The 20,221-nt window shown below is 48.4% G+C and overlaps 1 protein-coding gene across 6 annotated transcripts; it reads left to right on the top strand.

Annotated features, from left to right (window-relative positions):
* Positions 1–540: 540 nt before the first annotated feature.
* Positions 541–19,164, top strand: LOC149307515 (mortality factor 4-like protein 1). Of its 6 annotated transcripts, none has more exons than XM_089539355.1 (14): positions 541–626; positions 6,758–6,804; positions 7,347–7,414; positions 8,840–8,905; positions 10,262–10,348; positions 11,767–11,847; positions 12,844–12,906; positions 14,165–14,190; positions 15,218–15,306; positions 15,568–15,669; positions 15,941–16,029; positions 16,334–16,506; positions 17,386–17,470; positions 18,334–19,164. In XM_089539355.1, the coding sequence occupies exons 1-14, from the start codon at positions 587–589 to the stop codon at positions 18,416–18,418; spliced, it is 1,101 nt and encodes a 366-aa protein (XP_089395481.1). In that variant the 5' UTR covers positions 541–586; the 3' UTR covers positions 18,419–19,164. The 6 variants fall into 6 exon arrangements, with proteins under 6 accessions (XP_089395481.1, XP_089395480.1, XP_089395483.1 ...); XM_089539354.1 differs by lacking the exon at positions 8,840–8,905 and adding an exon at positions 7,574–7,690; XM_089539359.1 differs by lacking the exon at positions 8,840–8,905 and adding an exon at positions 7,574–7,690 and having other exon boundaries at positions 542–556.
* Positions 19,165–20,221: the final 1,057 nt, after the last annotated feature.

The raw sequence follows: 20,221 nt of genomic DNA, 5'->3' as shown, positions 1-20,221 counted from the left end.
GACCCGAGGCTTCTGCCTGCCTCCGAAGGAGAAGGGAAGCTTCCTGCAGCATGAACTGGGGCATGATGCCTGGCCCCATGAAGGTCTCCTTTTCGGCCTCTTCCCGGGCAGAGCATTCATTGCCTCGGGTGCAAAGGCGCCACCTGGCGGAAGCAGGGAGGAACGGCTCCCTCTCTAACAACTCAATGGAAGAAGAAGCAGCAGCAGCAGCAGCAGCAGCAGATGATGGTTTAGACTAGGCTCCAAAGTGTCATATAGATCCTTCAAAGCTGAACGTAACATAAAACAGTGGGCGACCTTCGGGAGCCCTTCCGCCCGCGGAGCCCGGCCTCTTTGCGGGGAAACGGGGGGTTTTGAGGCAAGGAAGGAAGGAAGGAAGGAAGGAAGGGGGTCCGTGAGCGTCAGCAGGCAGGAATTACTACGGAGACCATCATGCCCCGCGGCAAGGAGGGAGGTAGGGAGGGAGGGCTTGGAGGAGGGGGCGTGGCTCCGCCTCCTGCGCAGGCGCCTTGTCTGGCCCTGCTGCGCCTGCGCAGTTGAGGAAGAAGGGAGGGAGGTAGGAAGGAGTAGGAGGAGCCGCGCATAAATGGCGCCCAAGCAAGACCCGAAGCCCAAATTCCAGGAGGGTGAGGGGGCCGCCTTTCGGGGGGAAGGAGGGAGGCGCCGGGGGCCCTCTTCGCATGCTCAGGAGCCCTCTCGGGGGGCAGAGGGCCTTCTGTGGGGGGAAGGCCTCTCTCGCTCTCCTGCCTTGGACCCGCCTTTCCCTTGGGCCAAGGAAGCCCAGCTTCCCCGGGAGGGAGGCGGGGGGGCCCTTGGCTCCCTTCCTTCCTTCCTTCCTTCGCCCCGCTCCAAAAGGGGACTCTGGGGGGGAAGGCGATAGGGTTCCCTAGGGACAAGGCTTCTAGGCCTGGGTTTCCCTCTGGGCAAGTAGTCCCCAGGGTTCCCCTATGGACAGGTATGGCTTCCCTATGGGAAAATAAATGCAGTGTCCCTATGGAGAGGTATTCCCCAGGGTTCCCCTATGGACAAGTATGGCTTCCCCCTGGGAAAATACAGTGTCCCTATGGAGAGGTATTCCCCAGGGTTCCCCTATGGACAGGTATGGCTTCCCCCTGGGAAAATACAGTGTCCCTATGGAGAGGTATTCCCCAGGGTTCCCCTATGGACAGGTATTCCCCAGGGTTTCCCTATGGACAGGTATTCCCCAGGGTTCCCCTATGGACAGTTATGGCTTCCCTATGGGAAAATGCAGTGTCCCTATGGACAGGTATTCCCCAGGGTTCCCCTATGGACAGGTATGGCTTCCCTCTGGGAAAATACAGTGTCCCTATGGAGAGGTATTCCCCAGGGTTCCCCTATGGACAGGTATGGCTTCCCTATGGGAAAATGCAGTGTCCCTATGGAGAGGTATTCCCCAGGGTTCCCCTATGGACAGGTATGGCTTCCCCCTGGGAAAATACAGTGTCCCTATGGAGAGGTATTCCCCAGGGTTCCCCTATGGACAGGTATTCCCCAGGGTTTCCCTATGGACAGGTATTCCCCAGGGTTCCCCTATGGACAGTTATGGCTTCCCTATGGGAAAATGCAGTGTCCCTATGGACAGGTATTCCCCAGGGTTCCCCTATGGACAGGTATGGCTTCCCCCTGGGAAAATACAGTGTCCCTATGGAGAGGTATTCCCCAGGGTTCCCCTATGGACAGGTATTCCCCAGGGTTCCCCTATGGACAGTTATGGCTTCCCTATGGGAAAATGCAGTGTCCCTATGGACAGGTATTCCCCAGGGTTCCCCTATGGACAAGTATGGCTTCCCTCTGGGAAAATGCAGTCTCCCTATGGACAGGTATTCCCCAGGGTTCCCCTATGGACAGGTATGGCTTCCCCCTGGGAAAATACAGTGTCCCTATGGAGAGGTATTCCGCAGGGTTACCCTATGGACAGGTATTCCCCAGGGTTCCCCTATGGACAGGTATGGCTTCCCTATGGGAAAATGCAGTGTTCCCCTATGGACAGGTATTCCCCAGGGTTCCCCTATGGACGAGTATGGCTTCCCCCTGGGAAAATGCAGTCTCTCTATGGACAGGTATTCCCCAGGGTTCCCCTATGGACAGGTATGGCTTCCCTATGGGAAAATGCAGTGTCCCTATGGACAGGTATTCCCCAGGGTTCCCCTATGGACAAGTATGGCTTCCCCCTGGGAAAATACAGTGTCCCTATGGAGAGGTATTCCGCAGGGTTACCCTATGGACAGGTATTCCCCAGGGTTACCCTATGGACAGGTATGGCTTCCCTATGGGAAAATGCAGTGTTCCCCTATGGACAGGTATTCCCCAGGGTTCCCCTATGGACAGGTATGGCTTCCCCCTGGGAAAATGCAGTCTCCCTATGGACAGGTATTCCCCAGGGTTCCCCTATGGACAGGTATGGCTTCCCTATGGGAAAATGCAGTGTCCCTATGGACAGGTATTCCCCAGGGTTCCCCTATGGACAGGTATGGCTTCCCTATGGGAAAATGCAGTGTCCCTATGGACAGGTATTCCCCAGGGTTCCCCTATGGACAGGTATGGCTTCCCCCTGGGAAAATGCAGTGTCCCTATGGACAGGTATTCCCCAGGGTTCCCCTATGGACAGGTATGGCTTCCCCCTGGGAAAATACAATGTCCCTATGGAGAGGTATTCCCCAGGGTTCCCCTATGGAGAGGTATTCCCCAGGGTTCCCCTATGGACAGGTATTCCCCAGGGTTCCCCTATGGACAGGTATGGCTTCCCTATGGGAAAATAAATGCAGTGTCCCTATGGAGAGGTATTCCCCAGGGTTCCCCTATGGACAAGTATGGCTTCCCCCTGGGAAAATGCAGTGTCCCTATGGAGAGGTATTCCCCAGGGTTCCCCTATGGACAGGTATGGCTTCCCCCTGGGAAAATACAGTGTCCCTATGGAGAGGTATTCCCCAGGGTTCCCCTATGGACAGGTATGGCTTCCCCCTGGGAAAATACAGTGTCCCTATGGAGAGGTATTCCCCAGGGTTCCCCTATGGACAGGTATTCCCCAGGGTTTCCCTATGGACAGGTATTCCCCAGGGTTCCCCTATGGACAGTTATGGCTTCCCTATGGGAAAATGCAGTGTCCCTATGGACAGGTATTCCCCAGGGTTCCCCTATGGACAGGTATGGCTTCCCTCTGGGAAAATACAGTGTCCCTATGGAGAGGTATTCCCCAGGGTTCCCCTATGGACAGGTATGGCTTCCCTATGGGAAAATGCAGTGTCCCTATGGACAGGTATTCCCCAGGGTTCCCCTATGGACAGGTATGGCTTCCCCCTGGGAAAATACAGTGTCCCTATGGAGAGGTATTCCCCAGGGTTCCCCTATGGACAGGTATTCCCCAGGGTTTCCCTATGGACAGGTATTCCCCAGGGTTCCCCTATGGACAGTTATGGCTTCCCTATGGGAAAATGCAGTGTCCCTATGGACAGGTATTCCCCAGGGTTCCCCTATGGACAGGTATGGCTTCCCCCTGGGAAAATACAGTGTCCCTATGGAGAGGTATTCCCCAGGGTTCCCCTATGGACAGGTATTCCCCAGGGTTCCCCTATGGACAGTTATGGCTTCCCTATGGGAAAATGCAGTGTCCCTATGGACAGGTATTCCCCAGGGTTCCCCTATGGACAAGTATGGCTTCCCTCTGGGAAAATGCAGTCTCCCTATGGACAGGTATTCCCCAGGGTTCCCCTATGGACAGGTATGGCTTCCCCCTGGGAAAATACAGTGTCCCTATGGAGAGGTATTCCGCAGGGTTACCCTATGGACAGGTATTCCCCAGGGTTCCCCTATGGACAGGTATGGCTTCCCTATGGGAAAATGCAGTGTTCCCCTATGGACAGGTATTCCCCAGGGTTCCCCTATGGACGAGTATGGCTTCCCCCTGGGAAAATGCAGTCTCTCTATGGACAGGTATTCCCCAGGGTTCCCCTATGGACAGGTATGGCTTCCCTATGGGAAAATGCAGTGTCCCTATGGACAGGTATTCCCCAGGGTTCCCCTATGGACAAGTATGGCTTCCCCCTGGGAAAATACAGTGTCCCTATGGAGAGGTATTCCGCAGGGTTACCCTATGGACAGGTATTCCCCAGGGTTACCCTATGGACAGGTATGGCTTCCCTATGGGAAAATGCAGTGTTCCCCTATGGACAGGTATTCCCCAGGGTTCCCCTATGGACAGGTATGGCTTCCCCCTGGGAAAATGCAGTCTCCCTATGGACAGGTATTCCCCAGGGTTCCCCTATGGACAGGTATGGCTTCCCTATGGGAAAATGCAGTGTCCCTATGGACAGGTATTCCCCAGGGTTCCCCTATGGACAGGTATGGCTTCCCTATGGGAAAATGCAGTGTCCCTATGGACAGGTATTCCCCAGGGTTCCCCTATGGACAGGTATGGCTTCCCCCTGGGAAAATGCAGTCTCCCTATGGACAGGTATTCCCCAGGGTTCCCCTATGGACAGGTATGGCTTCCCCCTGGGAAAATACAATGTCCCTATGGAGAGGTATTCCCCAGGGTTCCCCTATGGAGAGGTATTCCCCAGGGTTCCCCTATGGACAGGTATTCCCCAGGGTTCCCCTATGGACAGGTATGGCTTCCCTATGGGAAAATACAGTGTCCCTATGGACAGGTATTCCCCAGGGTTCCCCTATTGACAGGTATGGCTTCCCTCTGGGAAAATGCAGTCTCCCTATGGACAGGTATTCCCCAGGGTTCCCCTATGGACAGGTATGGCTTCCCCCTGGGAAAATGCAGTCTCCCTATGGACAGGTATTCCCCAGGGTTCCCCTATGGACAGGTATGGCTTCCCCCTGGGAAAATACAATGTCCCTATGGAGAGGTATTCCCCAGGGTTCCCCTATGGAGAGGTATTCCCCAGGGTTCCCCTATGGACAGGTATTCCCCAGGGTTCCCCTATGGACAGGTATGGCTTCCCTATGGGAAAATACAGTGTCCCTATGGACAGGTATTCCCCAGGGTTCCCCTATGGACAGGTATGGCTTCCCTCTGGGAAAATGCAGTCTCCCTATGGACAGGTATTCCCCAGGGTTCCCCTATGGACAGGTATGGCTTCCCTCTGGGAAAATGCAGTCTCCCTATGGACAGGTATTCCCCAGGGTTCCCCTCTGGGCAAGTCTTCTCCTATACTTCCCTCTGGGCAAGTCTTCCCTAATGTTTCCTTATGGGCAAGTGCGGCTTTCTTGTGCGCAAGGGTTCCCCTTGTTTCCCTATGGGCAAGTAGAGTGGGCCCTTGTTATTCTCCGCTGGGGTTTGGGTCCAAGGTCCCCCGTCCGTGGATCACAAAATCCGTGGATGAGGCTCAAGCCCCATTCAGTATAATGACAAGCAAAATGGTGTCCCTTGTTTAAAAAAGGGAAATCAAGGTTTGATGTTTGAAATGTAGACTTTTTGGGAACATTTCCAAACTGTGATGCTTGAATCTGTGTCTAAGAACTCTGTGTCTAAGGTGGGCTGGCTGTACTCTCATTTGTTTTAGACCGTCCAGGTCCCTTTGGCCCTTGACCACTCTGGGCCTCTTTGGTTTCTGTCTGCTGAGGAGGGCAAGGCCTGGGCAGGAGACCCCAGGGTCAGGGGATGGAGCCCTGGAGGGGACTGTGGCTCCATTTAGAGCCAGTAAGCCTCTGAAGGAAGAAGGGCCTCTTCGCCTCATTCTGGCTTTGTGCTGTCAGGAGCTCAGGAGAAATGGGCTTTACTTCCGCATGGCTTAAACCCTCTGGTGCCGCTTTCCACCAGACGCATTATACCCCCGGAGCATCATGCAGCCATAATAATCATCATCATAATACCAAGGTCCTCTGGTGGGCATTCACTCCAGTTGGCAAGTACTAGGCTGGCAGTGGTCAGCCAGAGGGCTGTTTCTTCAGCCGCCCCCAAATTGTGGCATGAATGTGCCGTCTGCGTTCAAAAGAGCGTTGGAGGCCGGTCTCTTCCAGCGGCTTATCCGGATGACATTTAAACTGTGAATTTTAAACGTGGATCTTTTTAATATATGTATATGTTAAATTGATGTGTATTTCAACTCATGTCATTTGGCTGGTGTTGTTTATCTGCTCATTGTTGTTGTTTCCCATCATAATCCATGAGGAGAGAGGCAAGTAAGAAATGATAGCAATACTAATACTGAAGGCTTTCGTGGCCGGCATCCATAGTCTTTTGTGGGGTTTTTGGGCTGTTATGTGGCCACGTTCTAGAAGAGTTTCTTCCTGAAGATGCCAAAGCCACAGATTCTGGCCAAACATCAGGAAGAAACTCTTCTAGAACGTGGCTACATTTAACCCAAAAACCCCACAAAAATTATTAATACTACTACTACTACCAATAATAATAATTGTTTGTAACATCCTTTTCACCAGAAGACAAAACATCAGATATATATATATATAATCAAAAACGAAACCCGGAAACCCAGCTCTAAAATGCCAAAATAGTAGAATAAAGCTAAAAACATAGAGACTTTTGCCAGCAGGAATCCTGATGCAGAGGCTGGTGGTTTCAGGGCAAGAAGTGAGATACTGGCCCTGCTTTTGAGGAGAACCTTTATCAGGCGCAGCAATCCCTGATAGTACTCTTTGGCCATTCCTGCATGTTGTAATAATAAGGGATGTCTCTCTTTGGGTTTTGTAACCATTTCCTCTGTGTGCGTACATGTGCATGCACTCATAGGCATTCTTTCCCCACTAAACGGACGTTTTCTCGCAGGTGAACGGGTGCTGTGTTTCCATGGACCTCTTCTTTATGAAGCTAAGGTATGTTGGCTGTGGTTTGCTGTGGCAGTCGGCTTGAACCTTCTGGTGGCGGTGCTGGATTAAAGGTGGTAGTGGGGGGGGGGGTTGAAAGTGGGGGTCCCGTGCGATGGTCCAACTTCTTCCGTGTCTCTTGTGACCCACATGCCATGCTTTCCTCTGCCAGTGTTCTCACATGGAAGCAGGGCTATGCAAACCCGGCAGCCACAAGTGCCACGGGGTCCCCCCTTTTCCGATCTATCCCATCCTGTCTTCCTTTGGAAATCTGCAGCACAGATGGTATTGTATTCCTCATGCTCCAAGAGGCTGCAACCTGTGCTGTGGGCTCCTTGGGACTGCCGTGTGCCCAGCTGCAAGGGATACTAAAAGATCAGGATGGCCACCTTTCCCACGTAGGGAAGCCCCAAGCTTGCCAGGGAACTGGTCTAACTGGGGCTCCTGTCCTGTAGGCTGCCTGATGTACGATGGTAACCCAGCCTAAAATGGCCTCAGCGTTTTCTAACACTCCTGGCTGTTCACTAAACGAATGTCCTTCTTTCTTCTAGTGTGTAAAGGTTGCCATCAAAGACAAACAGGTGAAATACTTCATACATTACAGTGGCTGGAATAAGAAGTGAGTATTTTGGGGTCTTTGTTTCTCTGGAGGGATATGCTGATATGTTAAAATGCTGAATGGGTGGGAAGCAGCTTGAGTGGCTGACAGTTGGTGATAATCGGCCGTCTTTGCATGCAGAATGTCCCTGGTTTTGTTCTTGGTCTTTCCGGTTAACAGGTTCTTTGGAACAGCCTCTGCCTGTGATCCATCCCGACTATCAAAAACGGAGAGCCAGAAGCAGCTTAACTCCAGTTGCCCCATGCTCTGGCAAACCTCCAAGCTAAGTCTCATGTGGTGCGTGTGTGTGTCATGGTGCTGGAGATGTACATCTTCAACAACTGGTTGTCACATACAAGGACTAATAATTACAGTAGTTTTCTCCCAACTGTGGAAGAAACAGACTTTTCCTCTACAGTATTCTCCCTGTAGTTGAACGTTGTGAAGTGTTGTGAAGGAATTGTTCTGCACAGAAAAACGTAGGGGGTTTTATGGTGCAAAACCCGGTTTTCTGCCCAGGTTTTTCTCTGCACAATAATTCCTTTGCAACACTTTGGGAGATTTAAATAAGAAGATAAAATTACACAAAACTCTTTCTTTCTGGCAAGGTTTCTCAGGGGATGGGGAAACCATGTTTTTGGCCTAGAAAGGGCCGTAGTGGTTTGGGTTTCGGACTGTGACTCTGCACACCAGGGTTCGATTCCCAGCTTGGCCATGAAACCCATTGGGTGACTTTGGTCAAGTCACATTCTCTCAGCCTCAGGGGAAAGCAATGGCAAGCCTCTGAACAACTCTTGCCAAGAAATCCCAGGATAGGGTTGCCACAATTCAGAAACAACTTGAAGGCATTCACCACCAACAAGGAGTAATTACAAATGATCTTTCTCTCCCTGTTTGGGGTTGGCTGAAAGATGGTCTGGAGGTTACAGAGTATGGTGACATAACGGGGTTTGATCATTTAGGAGGCTGTGAGCTCCAGTGGATGCCACTTGCACCGATTTCTAGCCCAGGTCAAAGTGTGGTTCTTGTTCTTTTAAGCCTGTGATGGATTGGGGCAAAGATGTTGGAGAGTCGCCTGTCTCTGCTTGTGCTGCTTGTCTTTTGGGGTCTTGATCAGAGGGTCTTCCTTGGGGTCCTTCGCTGGTGGAGGCATTGCAAAGAGTTGTTGGGGGGGAAAGGCCTTTTGGATGCCTCGGCTGGGGAACGCTTTTCTCCGGGCTGACACTAGTTTAATGCTAGCCAAATACCTATTTTTTTGTTTCCTGGGACTGTTAAAAATTTGGCCTGTGTAATTCCAGCTTGTACTATTTTCCTGCTCTCTTAAAGATTTGCTGCTTTAAGCTAATTTCCATGTGTTATGTCATGTTAAGTATTTTGTAATATAAATATATGTGCAAGACAATGTTGTGCATTCATGTAGGCTCTCAATTCTTCGCCTCCTGTTAGAGAAATACTAAAAAAGAAAAAGGCCGTATTGATCCACAGGGACAAAACAAAGTCCAAAATCCACAGGTGGGCAATACCTTTATTAGGATCCACTGTATATTCACAAAATGTACAAGCTTTCAAGCTCACCAGAACGCTTCCTCCGGCTAAATGCTTTTCTTTTCCTTTAAAAAAAGACCAGTCAGGTGGGAGAAAACATGGATGTCCCAAAATTGTGATGGAGAGATGTTTTAAGCCAGGGGTGGGCAACTTGGAGGGGGGCTCCAGGGGTCCACAGACATCTGGAAATGCCCTCTGTGTCCCCCTAGGGATCATTTTGGAGCAGTTTCTTTGACCCCACAGCCAACGCTCTGCCCAGCCCTGTTTTAAGCCATTGGCGTCGGCAAAAGCACTGAGTTCCAGGATGCAACCTTTTAATAAAACCTCTGGAAATTTGGAAGCAAGTTTCCCCCTATTTTCAGGGGGGAAATGTTTTGTTTTGTTGTTTAATTGAAAAATGTGATACTAGAATCCTTCAGAGACGAAAGATCATTTTATTGCGTAAGGAACATTAAAGGTGTTATATCCATGAGATGTTACAATTGTGCAGCTTTGTTTTGCTTAACATTTCCATGTATTAGAGTACAGTTGAGTCAGATAATTTATTTTATTTGAGTTTTTGTTACAAGGTCTTGAACTGAAACCTGAACAGGGATTTCCTTTCCCTCTTGTCTGTCTATCTTGGTCAGTCTGATAAAGGGGTTGAAGCCCTTCTTTTGGTGTGATGTGGTCTGAAAGGAACCTCTTTAGTTTCCCCACAATTATTAGGAGCAGGAAAAAGCAGGAGAAAATGCCAGCCTTAGTAAAGCAGAGAAAATTCTTCCGCCTCCATTAGCCTTCCATAGTGTCAAGCAGAGCTAAAACACTTAAAAAGAGCTGCAAAAGGGAAATCAAGACTGAAAACAACCTCCGTTGAGTGACATTGTATTGACAACAGGGTTTTACTTCCCCAGTTATTGCTGTAGTTTGCTGCTGGTTCTATTGGGGTTTTCTGCTCTCTTAGTCCTTTTCTTGGCAGCTTTGCTGTCATCTTTCAGCCCACAAAGTGCTGTTAGGCTGAAAAATTAAGTTGAAGTGTTAAGATACAAAAAAAGGGAAAAGACCAAGATTGTCCCTCCAGTTGTTATTACTGAGCTGGACTCCCTTTCCCTGTTTATCTTGGTCAGTCCGATAAAGGTTTTGCAGCCCTTATTTTGGTGTCATATGGAGTGGAGGCATCCATGAATGGGGATTTAGAAGAGGTCTCCCTGGGTGCGTAGTTGAGGTACGCAGGACTGTTGGGCCATAAACGCAAGGATCACTGGTTTCCAGTAAACAGACTGACTTCACCAGGAGGTTGTTCCTAGTTATGTGGGATTTGAAAGCTGTTCTCCTTCCTTTCAGCTGGGATGAATGGGTTCCGGAAAGCAGAGTGCTCAAATACGTCGACACCAATCTGCAGAAGCAGAAAGAACTTCAAAAGGCCAATCAGTAAGTGTTGCCCAATGAGGCAGAGATTAAGGCGGGGGGGTGCATCCCTTTTTGGGTAGAAATGAACAGAAATGTGGATGCAAGCAGGAAGGTTAGGATGACTGCCAGCTCCCATCGGCATTGAGGCTTGAAGGAAAGGGGGCTCTCCAGGCAAGAACAGTAGTGTTCTCTGTCATGAACCCAATCCAGTTGGATTTACAGGCTGAGTCTCTAAAATAGTCCAAAATCCAGAATTGTGGCTGAGATAGTGACGCTACACAAACTTTGTTTCATGCACAAAATTATTAAAAATGTTATGTATAAAATTGCCTTCAGCCTAGGTATGTACGAAACAGAAATGAGTTTCATGTTTAGACTTGGGTCTCATCTCCAAAATATTATGTATATACAGGTATTCTAAAATCTGAAAAAAATCTAAATCCCAAACCTTTCTGGTACCAGCATTTTGGATAAGGGAGACTCAGCGTTTGGCACACAGTGCGAGGAAGCCAATGAATGTAATGGAAGCAGTACAGGAATCAGGAGTGTGCTGTTTATGATACTGAGAAAGCCTTTCGTTGTGTTGGATAGCAGTTTACTTTTAGAGCACTGGAAGAGTTTCAGGTCAGGGTCAGGACATGGACTCTGTGACAAAGATAATGTTAATGGATAATGGACACACCCAGCTATTCCTTTTGAAGAAGGTGGAAGGCAAACATGCCCCTGTTTCCAACACTGATGTTTTTAAATCTGTTTAATTCCGGTGGCTGTTTGGAAGCCATTGCATCCTCAGGGTCTGTGAGTGCGTTTTCCTAGAAAAATCTGGCTTTATGTAGATGCGTAAACAATAGAATAAATACATGCTTGTTGGTGGTTGTATTTTATTATCTAAAAAGGGTTTATGATTAACTTGTTTTATAATGAGCCCAACACATTTCAACCTTTATGATGCTGAATGGTCGTCTTCAGTCACTATACACTCAACGGCATTTTCTGGAGTTGGCTAAAAATCTGTACCCATATAACTGGACTGTTATATGATAAAAAGTCCCCTGTATTATGTCTTTCTAAGCCTTCCCATATATTTAATGCATTTGCCTTTTTTGGTAATGGATACAATCCTGAATACATTTGAGTATGCTGTTCAAAATGCGTGAAAACAACTCATAGTTATTTTTCAGCAGTGATATTGGCCCGTCGTGGGGTTTTTTGGTCAAAGTCAAATCTTGGTCTTCTTTTTCTGTGATAAAATAAAGTAACTATAAAATCTCACAGAAGATGAAGAAGGAACTGTAGTTTGAGGAATGTGAAAAACGTTCAGTTGTGCCTCCTTCAGTCCTCATTGCTCTTGGATATATAGCAGTGAAGGGCTACAGAGATGTCAGTGTGCTCCTGATTCAAAACCTGATGGGTGTGTATGTCTTCCTCTGCCTCTCCAGGGAGCAGTATGCGGAAGGAAAGATGAGAGGGGCTGCTCCAGGCAAGAAAACGTCCGGTCTCCAGCAGAAAAACGTTGAAGTGTAAGGATCTTTGTTAATTTATGAAAGGCTTTCCTTTGCCTCAAAGGAGCCTAGCAAGCCTGTCTCTGAAATTTGAAATGGCGCTGGTTGCGCACACAGAAAATCTGACTTGTCTTCAGCCCTGCCATTTAAAGAATCGTGAACTGAATGCAAACTGGCATATCCAGAGGAGAACTAGAGCGGTTACGATAGTAAACACACGGGCCTTAAAATAGAAGGTTTTCGTGCCAGCAGCAGTGCGGGCTACATTGATCTTTCCCCAAAGCTTAGACGGTGGCTGTGGCTTTGGTGGGATTTCAATGTTTTAACCATGCGCTGGAGTGCTGTCACTGTGGCCTCTCCTTTAGATGTATGTGGCATCTAAGGGACCTTGGTTCTCCAGGTGAGCCACAGACTCAGAGGATGACTCCCTTTCAAATATCTCTGGTGGAGGTCCTTCTAAAGGCAGCTTTTTAGAATTTTGAGTTGAAGGGGAAGGTATTTAATGATCTGTCCCACTGTACAGTCTCCCAATTACAGTTCTCCCCCCGGCCATTAATGTTTAGGGGGCCATACAGCTGTAGTACTAGAGTTGACTTCCAAGGAAACTAGCTGTTTGTTAGCATAATTTCCCAGGGACTCCTGGTCTGACTGGCTGATGGGGAAAGAGTGCCATTGATTTGTGCAGGCCTGTGGCTTCCTTCCATCAATGAATGGATAAAATGCATAAATGTGAAGACCAGATCTACCCATCCGGTCTTGTCTTTGAACGAAATAACATCAGTGTGTGTGTGTGTGTGTGTGTGTGTGTGTGTGTGTGTTGGGGTGAATGGGAGCCAGCAAGCCAGGCAGGCCACCTTCTCTTCCTTCCTTCCCTCCTTCTGGGATTTGGTGCATTAGGACCATAACCCCCCGCTAACGTTGTGTCGTTTTTTTCAAGCTGAACTGCCTTCTCTTAAAGGTGCCCTGTGTTGGGTCTGACACTCTCTCCTTAACTCAACCCCCCACTGTGCCTAGATTTTTCAGACGAGATGGAGTGCATACCGTTTGCGGTTTGGAGACCCCTGCAATATCGACGCGGTGAGTTAAGGATGGATTGTCACACCAGGATCTGCATCCTGAAATCCAGATTTCCTTGCTTGTGTAGATTCTTCGTAGACTCTTAACGTTTCTCTTTCTCTCTCTCAAATGTGCAATGCACTTGCGAAAGGACATGTAAGGACCATGAAGAGGCTGTCATTGCAGCTTTTAACACGTCAGGCTAGCTCTGACGTGTTCTTCCTAAGCCTTTTTTTCCAGGTTATTGGTGGATTGCTCCTCTCTGTGCTGTGCATTTCCTTTGCTAGCCCTTGGTGTGTGGATTTAATTCCCAGATGTTGCCCAGGGGAGGATCCAGTTATCCTGCAGTGACCTGGGAAATGGGTGGACTTCAAGAACTCTACTTGCTGTTTCCCATAATAGTGGCGGTGATGGTGGCTGGGTGAAATATTGAAATCATGGGGATCACCAAGCTGTTTCCTCAGCTCTTACAAATTCGCAGAGCAGAGAGCTTGGGCACACTGGCTGGAATCCTGTTGGTGTCATACACAGGTGTAAATTCCCTATGGAAAAAACTGGACATTACAGTCCAATGCAAATGGCCAATTCAAGGATGTGGAAGCAGAGTTGGACATGCACAGCAGTTACAAGTGGTGGCGAATTGAGTATTGCACATGACAGATGCATATGCATTTTGTTGCACGCTCAGTTGTGAAATATTCTGCAGTTCTCTCTTGGGGCAGCATTGCTTAACCACTGTGTAATTCCCTGAGCCACTTGCAAAGTGTATCCAAGCATCTCTTCGGGATTCTGTAATGTTGGCCAGAGTTGTGGCTCAGCTCTCTTCTCAGCCGCGAGAGAGTGAATGAGCAGCTCTCATGTGCTCCCTCTCTTGGGTGGGGCAAGGCAAGAAGACTTGCTTTGTGGATGCTACCTTCTGGAGTGGTGACAATGTCCATTTCTGCCATGTGTCTCCAGCTGCATGTGCCGGCAGGTGACGGGGAAGGTGTGCTTGTGTGGCAGGGGACTTCAAAGCCTTTGGGTCATACTTTCTTTATTCTAGCAAATGCTGAGAGATCAGCTTCTTCAGTACTGAATGTACACCAGAGTTTATCCCACTTGGATGACATCTCTAAATACTGAGCCTGAGCAACCTTAGCAACTGGTGGGATCCTGACGTTTGCTCTGGAATGGCATGGTCAAATGCTCATGCTTGAAAGATATGAGATAGGAATTTTAAAAGTACCGGTGCCAGAAGTGCTTTGCGTGTGGAGTAACATGTCTCTTTTCCCTTTGGCAGGAAGACCAAAAAGAACAAACAGAAAAGTAAGAACTTCTCCTAAGCTGTCCCTCAAATGTCTTAGATCTTCCAGTCGGTGGTGGGATGGGGCACTATTAGGGCAATGGGGGGAGTGACTTGCCCACTGGCCCCTCAGAACTCGCCTTCAGACAGGGAGAGTGGTTAGACCCTTGGCACTGGCAGTATTCCCAAACCTGTTTAGCACCTCTAAAGAAGAGGAGCCTATTGTTGTGTTCTGATGTAGAATTCCTTGATGTTCATGACTTTTCTACCGTCACAAGTGCTTGGCCACAAGTAGATGCTTTTTTTTGGGGGGGGTAAAACATAGAAACTTTTAATAATAATAATAATAATTTGTTTTATTTATATACCGCTATTCCAAAGATCATAGCGGTGAACAGCAAGTAAGCTAATTTGCCCCCAACAGTCTGGGTACTCATTTTAGCTCCCTCCTCGGAAGGATGCAAGTCTGAGTCGAGCTTGGGCCCTTTTGCTGGTCTTGAACTCACAACCTTGTGGTTTCGAGTGAATGGCTGCAGTACAGGCATTTAACCACTGCGCCACCAGGGCTCCAAAACCTGCAGACTTTCCCAGTTGCTGGGAAAGAGCATTTTCAGAATGCTTTGCAGAAAGCCTAGGTTGCACTGAACATGTTGGCTTGGCAGAAAAGGTTAGAGGTCTTTTAGATACTGTAATGTCATGGGTAAAATGTACAGTGGTGTCGGTAGATGAGTCAGAGTGAACTTCTCCATGGCAAGAAGTCCTTGTATTATATTGAAAGAGTGGTTGAAGTCATCTTAGACTTTTTATCCGCTAGCAGAGTAAATCTGCAGAGCGCCTTGCCCTGGTTATTGTAAAGGAGTTGCATGCTTGCTGTTGGGGTGAAGGAAGACTGGTTGTAGGCACATACTGTGTTTCCCCAACCCCACTTTCTAGTTGGGCTCAGGGGGCCTCTTAGAGGTGTGTGTCTGTGTGTGTGTGAGAGAGATGACATTTTTGTAGAACGATTAGCTTGAAAACCACAAGCAACGCTTCTCTCCTGCATACCTTTAGCTCCTGGAACTGGTGAAGGAAGCAGCACCAATGAAAACCCTCAGCCTCCCAGGAAGAAAAGGGCTCGGGTTGATCCCACTGTTGAAAGCGTAAGTGTTGCTGATGGCAGACTTCATGCCTGCCTCCCCTGGTTAGATTGCATGGTTGTGACATTGGCAGAAAAGAGTCCCCAATATTGGGCCCCATCTCAGCCCTTGGATAACTTCACAAGGAAGGGTGCATGTGTCTGAGTCCAAGAAAGAATCACCACCTTTTCTTCTTTCCGTGCCTCATTTTTGAAGCCCAAAAGACAAATAGGCACTTTTTCCTACTCTAGTGTCTGATAGTGACTTTTGTCTTTGATTCTTCAGGAGGAAACATTTATGAACAGGGTTGAAGTAAAAGTAAAAATACCAGAAGAGCTGAAACCCTGGCTGGTAGATGACTGGGACTTGATCACCCGGCAAAAGCAGGTAATGTTGAAACGGTACTCACTACGTGGGTGAATCCTTCCCAGGGTTCTGGGTTGCCTTTGGATTGTGGTCACTGGGCATTCTGTCACCATTTTGTGAAGGTTCTCCTTGACAGCCAGTAATTTCACCCCTCAGTCTTGTCAGTACAGGAGCAAGTGGGATAGGCTGAGCTTGAAAGAAAAGTTCCCCTCCCTTGGCTAATTTGGAGGAGCTGCATTTGCCCCCGGCACTGCCTCTCAGTTGACTCAAGTGTCTGTGTCTTTCCTACCAGCTCTTCTACCTTCCTGCCAAGAAGAATGTAGACTCCATTTTAGAGGACTATGCAAACTACAAGAAGTCGCGAGGCAACACCGATAACAAGTGAGGAGGAAGCATTCAAACAGTTGGTGTGTGAGTGGGTCCCTTAGAGCAGTGCTATTGTAGAGAGGCTCCCACAGACATGCCTTGCTGTGCCTCTGCCTGCCTCTGAGTTTGCATGATGCCAGGAAGGAGAGTTCAGAGTCAGTCATCCTATGAAATTATCAAATCCACTTTTTCCACCAAAACTTCCACAGAGTCCTGATCAGAATTTCTGAACATATTCCCCAAAGTGTTCTGCAACTCAGTTCATGCCCCCCTTAGGATTCTTCTCACAGTGCCTTTTGTTTTCCTTGCTGTGCATTAGAGAATATGCTGTGAACGAAGTAGTGGCAGGCATCAAGGAGTACTTTAACGTCATGCTTGGCACTCAACTGCTGTATAAATTTGAGAGGCCACAGTATGCAGAAATCTTAGCGGACCATCCTGATGCACCAATGTCACAAGTCTACGGCGCTCCCCACCTCCTGCGGTTATTTGGTAAGTAGTGACTTTGCAGGACATGAGTGCCATCACTTGGATAAGAAGAATCAATAACAATCCCTACATATCTGACTAATTCAGCATCCTGCTTCCCATATTTAGATCCTTTTTCTTCATATGATCCCACCCCCAATGCTTCATAGGGCAAAATCCCCTGAAAAACGGGCAGGAAATTAATGGAAAATGGAACTGTTTTCCCACTAGAGAAACTGTCTTCTGGGGGAGGGGGGTGGAAATTTTGCCACTGCCCTCTGCAGTTGCCTCCATGCCTGGGGTATAGGATAGCTTCAGCTCCATGCCTTTGGTTTGGTTTGGTCCACAGCAGGGAGAGTCTCTGCCTTGCTGCAGTTATTCAGGACAACTCCTAACCTGATGATTCAGTCTGGTTAGACAATGCAGCCCATGTCTTTGTATGGATCAAAAGAACTTGCGAACTCATCATCCCATCAACTTCACTTGCCCTTCTTGGGTCAACTTGAGCCACCTCAGCCCCTTTGGCTTAGACCCAAAAGAGCTGCAGATACCCTTAAATGCCTAGTTTCCTGCCCAGGGTCACTCACCTGTTCCAGAGTGATGGCCATCATGACCCACATCAGGGCTTTCAATGGCTGCCAGTCACCCTGGATTTGTGTTACCTCCAGTATTGGAGGCAGGATGCCTCAGTTCACCAAGGTGTGTTTGTTTTGTCCTTGCGTCCTGTTTGTGGGTTCCCAAAGGCTGTGCTGGGGAAAGAATGCTGATCTAGGTGGCCTGTGGTCTGAGCCAGCACAGCTCTTATTAGTTCATTATTATTAACAGATGTGGTGAATCCTGGGAGCATTTTCCTCAACATCTCCTCTGTGTCTTTTTGTTTTGTTTTGTTTTATTATTGAACAGTCCGGATTGGAGCAATGCTGGCTTACACACCTCTTGATGAGAAGAGTTTGGCCTTGCTGTTAAACTACTTACACGATTTCCTAAAGTATGTTTCATGGATCAACTTTGGCTTCTTCTAAGGTGGAGGGGGGCTGTGTGTTTCCTGGAGGGTGTCTTGGAGCTTGTGAGAAAGGAGGCTTCATGCCCAATGCTTAGCAAAAGGGCTTGTGTGTGACTGGCACCCTGGCCAAAGGGTCCCTGTTGCTTGCATATGCGAGCAATTGTGTGGCTTCTCCATCTCCAAGAAATGCTGCATTGGGGCACTGATGTTAAGCCTCTTAGTTCTTCAGAGCAGTGTGGGGAGATTTAGAGAGCAAGCCCAAACCAAGCTCTGAGGTGAATTTGGTCCTTGTTTCCATCTACCTTGCAAAGTTAAGTGGGAAATCAAAGAAGTGGAAGAGGCCACAAGGGGTATCCGGTCTTACCTGTGCCGTGTAGGAACACATAACCAAAGCACTCCTGAGAGATGCTCATCCAACCTCTGATAAAAGACCTCCAGAGAGAGAGAGCTCACCACCTTCCAAGGAATAAATCATTTTCAAAAAGTTCTTACAGTGAAGAAGTCCTTCCTAATGTTTAGGTGGAATTGTTTTCCTTGGAATTTGAATCTATTGGTTCATGTTCTAGTCTGGAGCAGCAGAAAACAAGCTGGCTCCATCTTCTACGTGACAAGCTTTCAGATATTTTTAAAGATGGCTATCATATCGCCTCCCAGTCTTCTCTTCGCCAGGCTAAACATGCCCATCTCCACAAACTGTTTCTCACAGGACTTAATTTCCTGGTTACAAAGCAGGTATCAAGTATCAAGGTTGCAAATTCCAAGGTTACTCTGAGTAACTATGTTGGATAATACGCTGGCTTCTTGGTTTCCTTGCAAGATTCAGGTCTGTTTTTTCCTCTTCTTGACAGGTATCTCGCCAAGAACTCTTCTGCCTTGTTCAGCGCAAGTGACTATGAGGTTGCGCCTCCAGAGTATCACCGGAAGGCAGTGTAAGCTTCTCACTAACTGTGGGTGGGAAGGGGGTCGTGAGTGTGTGCACATCACTGGAAGGGATCCCTGATTCTCTGTGGCTGTCCTGCCCAGCTCCATGTTTCTCCATGGTCTCCCCCTCGCCACGTGTCTCTGTCCGCACAATTGACGTGAGTGTCAGTGAATAGCGTCCGTGTCTTCAGATGGAACTGATGCCACACAAAACCGCAAGGGTTTTTTTCTTCAGTTTTGAAACAGATCTCTTACAAAGAAGAGTGACTTGTCTTCTGGAGTGCATCGTTGTGTCAGTTTGGTTTTTGGAACGTTGCTGGGAATATAATGGACACTTCACAGCCTTGTGCTCCTGCATGCTTCTCGGTCCATTATTCTTGAACACCAAGCCCTACTTGGCTGATGGACGTTGAGTGATGTGCCATCTTCTCTCACTCTCTCCCTCCTGCCCCAAACAAACTCTTGATGAGGAAAGGGAGGACCAAACACAGATGTGCAGTTACATCTTTGTGGAGGAGGAGTGTGTGTATGTGGGGGGGTGTTCACGCAACTTTTTTTTGGTGTTGGAGGTAAAGTGTGTGTGTGTCCTAAGTCTGTGTTCTTTGCCTGCATAGTTTAAGAATTGTGGAGTTACTTCGTCTGTTGGGTTCAAATGCACCTTCTTAACGTAGGATGAAAGGACCATTTTTCCCTTGGGTTCCCTGAAACCCTGCTCTTTGAAGGGTCCCCCAATAAACTTTTATATTGCAACTGCTAAAGGCTGTTTCTGTTTCACCTGCAAAACTCTCCTCATTCTGAGTTGCACCATAATAATTTCCATACTATGTGTGTGCGCAGTGCTTGAGAACTATATAAGCAAATGGGTTTTGGGGAAGATGAGCTTGCAGACTAAATTTTGGCGGGGGCAGCAGGGTGAGGAGTGGAGGCTAAGGTGGAGAAGGGGCTGACTGAAATGGGGAAGGGGATTTGGAAACCAGCTGGAAAGACTAGGCAAACAATTTGTTTAGATCTTGGCAGAGAGGTCTCCTACCTCTTGGTGGTGCAGGGAACATGCCCCTTTCTCTCTCTCTGTCTCTCTCCGTTGCTTGTGAGGACTGTACGATATTCAGCCTCGCAGGTGTCCATTGCTTCCTCCAAGAACTGTCCTTTAGCATCTGAGCACCACAGCCATGGATCTTGGTGTGCTTACTCTGAGATACTGTTGTTGATGATGCACCCGATCATAGCTTTCCTGAGGTCCTGGAAAGGTCTTGCTGCTAAACACAGGTAACAGGAGGGCCTGTCCCACTTTTCCACTAAAGATGACATCTCAGACCTTTGAATGTTCCCAGGGTGGAGGAGACTTGCAAATTAACAGCAGGGACGAGTCCAGGTTAGGGCTTCTTTCTCCCTGATACACTCGTTTCAAAAACAGTCTGTCCGGTGAGTCTCCAAAGTGGAGAGAGACAGCTTTCTTTGCTTCCTGACTGGGGCCCTTTCTGGGGGGAGTGAGAGCCAGAGAGAACGAAGCCCTTGCTGTGTTGTTTCAGGACCGCTCCATTGCCTCGCCTTTTCCTTCCTCTCTCCTGTAATCTGATTTTTTGCTTCCTGCTTTCCATGGGATTGTGTTCTCCTCATTTGTGTCCCGTTCATGGTTGGAATCAATCAAATGGACGGTCCCTCTGTTTGCCTGTGTGCGTGCTCATAGGGGAAGGTTGGCTTGCTCCACCTTGGCTCCTACGATATCTGCCCAGTGTCTGCTTGGAGAGGGCATCTGTTGGCCAAATACCACCCTTGTTCCTGCGGCTGACCAGAAGGCTGATGCTCCGGCGGACC

Source organism: Sceloporus occidentalis, unplaced genomic scaffold, assembly GCF_023333645.1.
Source record: "Sceloporus occidentalis isolate IW3139 unplaced genomic scaffold, rSceOcc1.0.p SCAF_9, whole genome shotgun sequence".
Lineage (NCBI taxonomy): Eukaryota > Metazoa > Chordata > Lepidosauria > Squamata > Phrynosomatidae > Sceloporus > Sceloporus occidentalis.
Note: the sequence above shows the minus strand (reverse complement) of the source record. Positions and strands in the feature narration are given on the sequence as shown.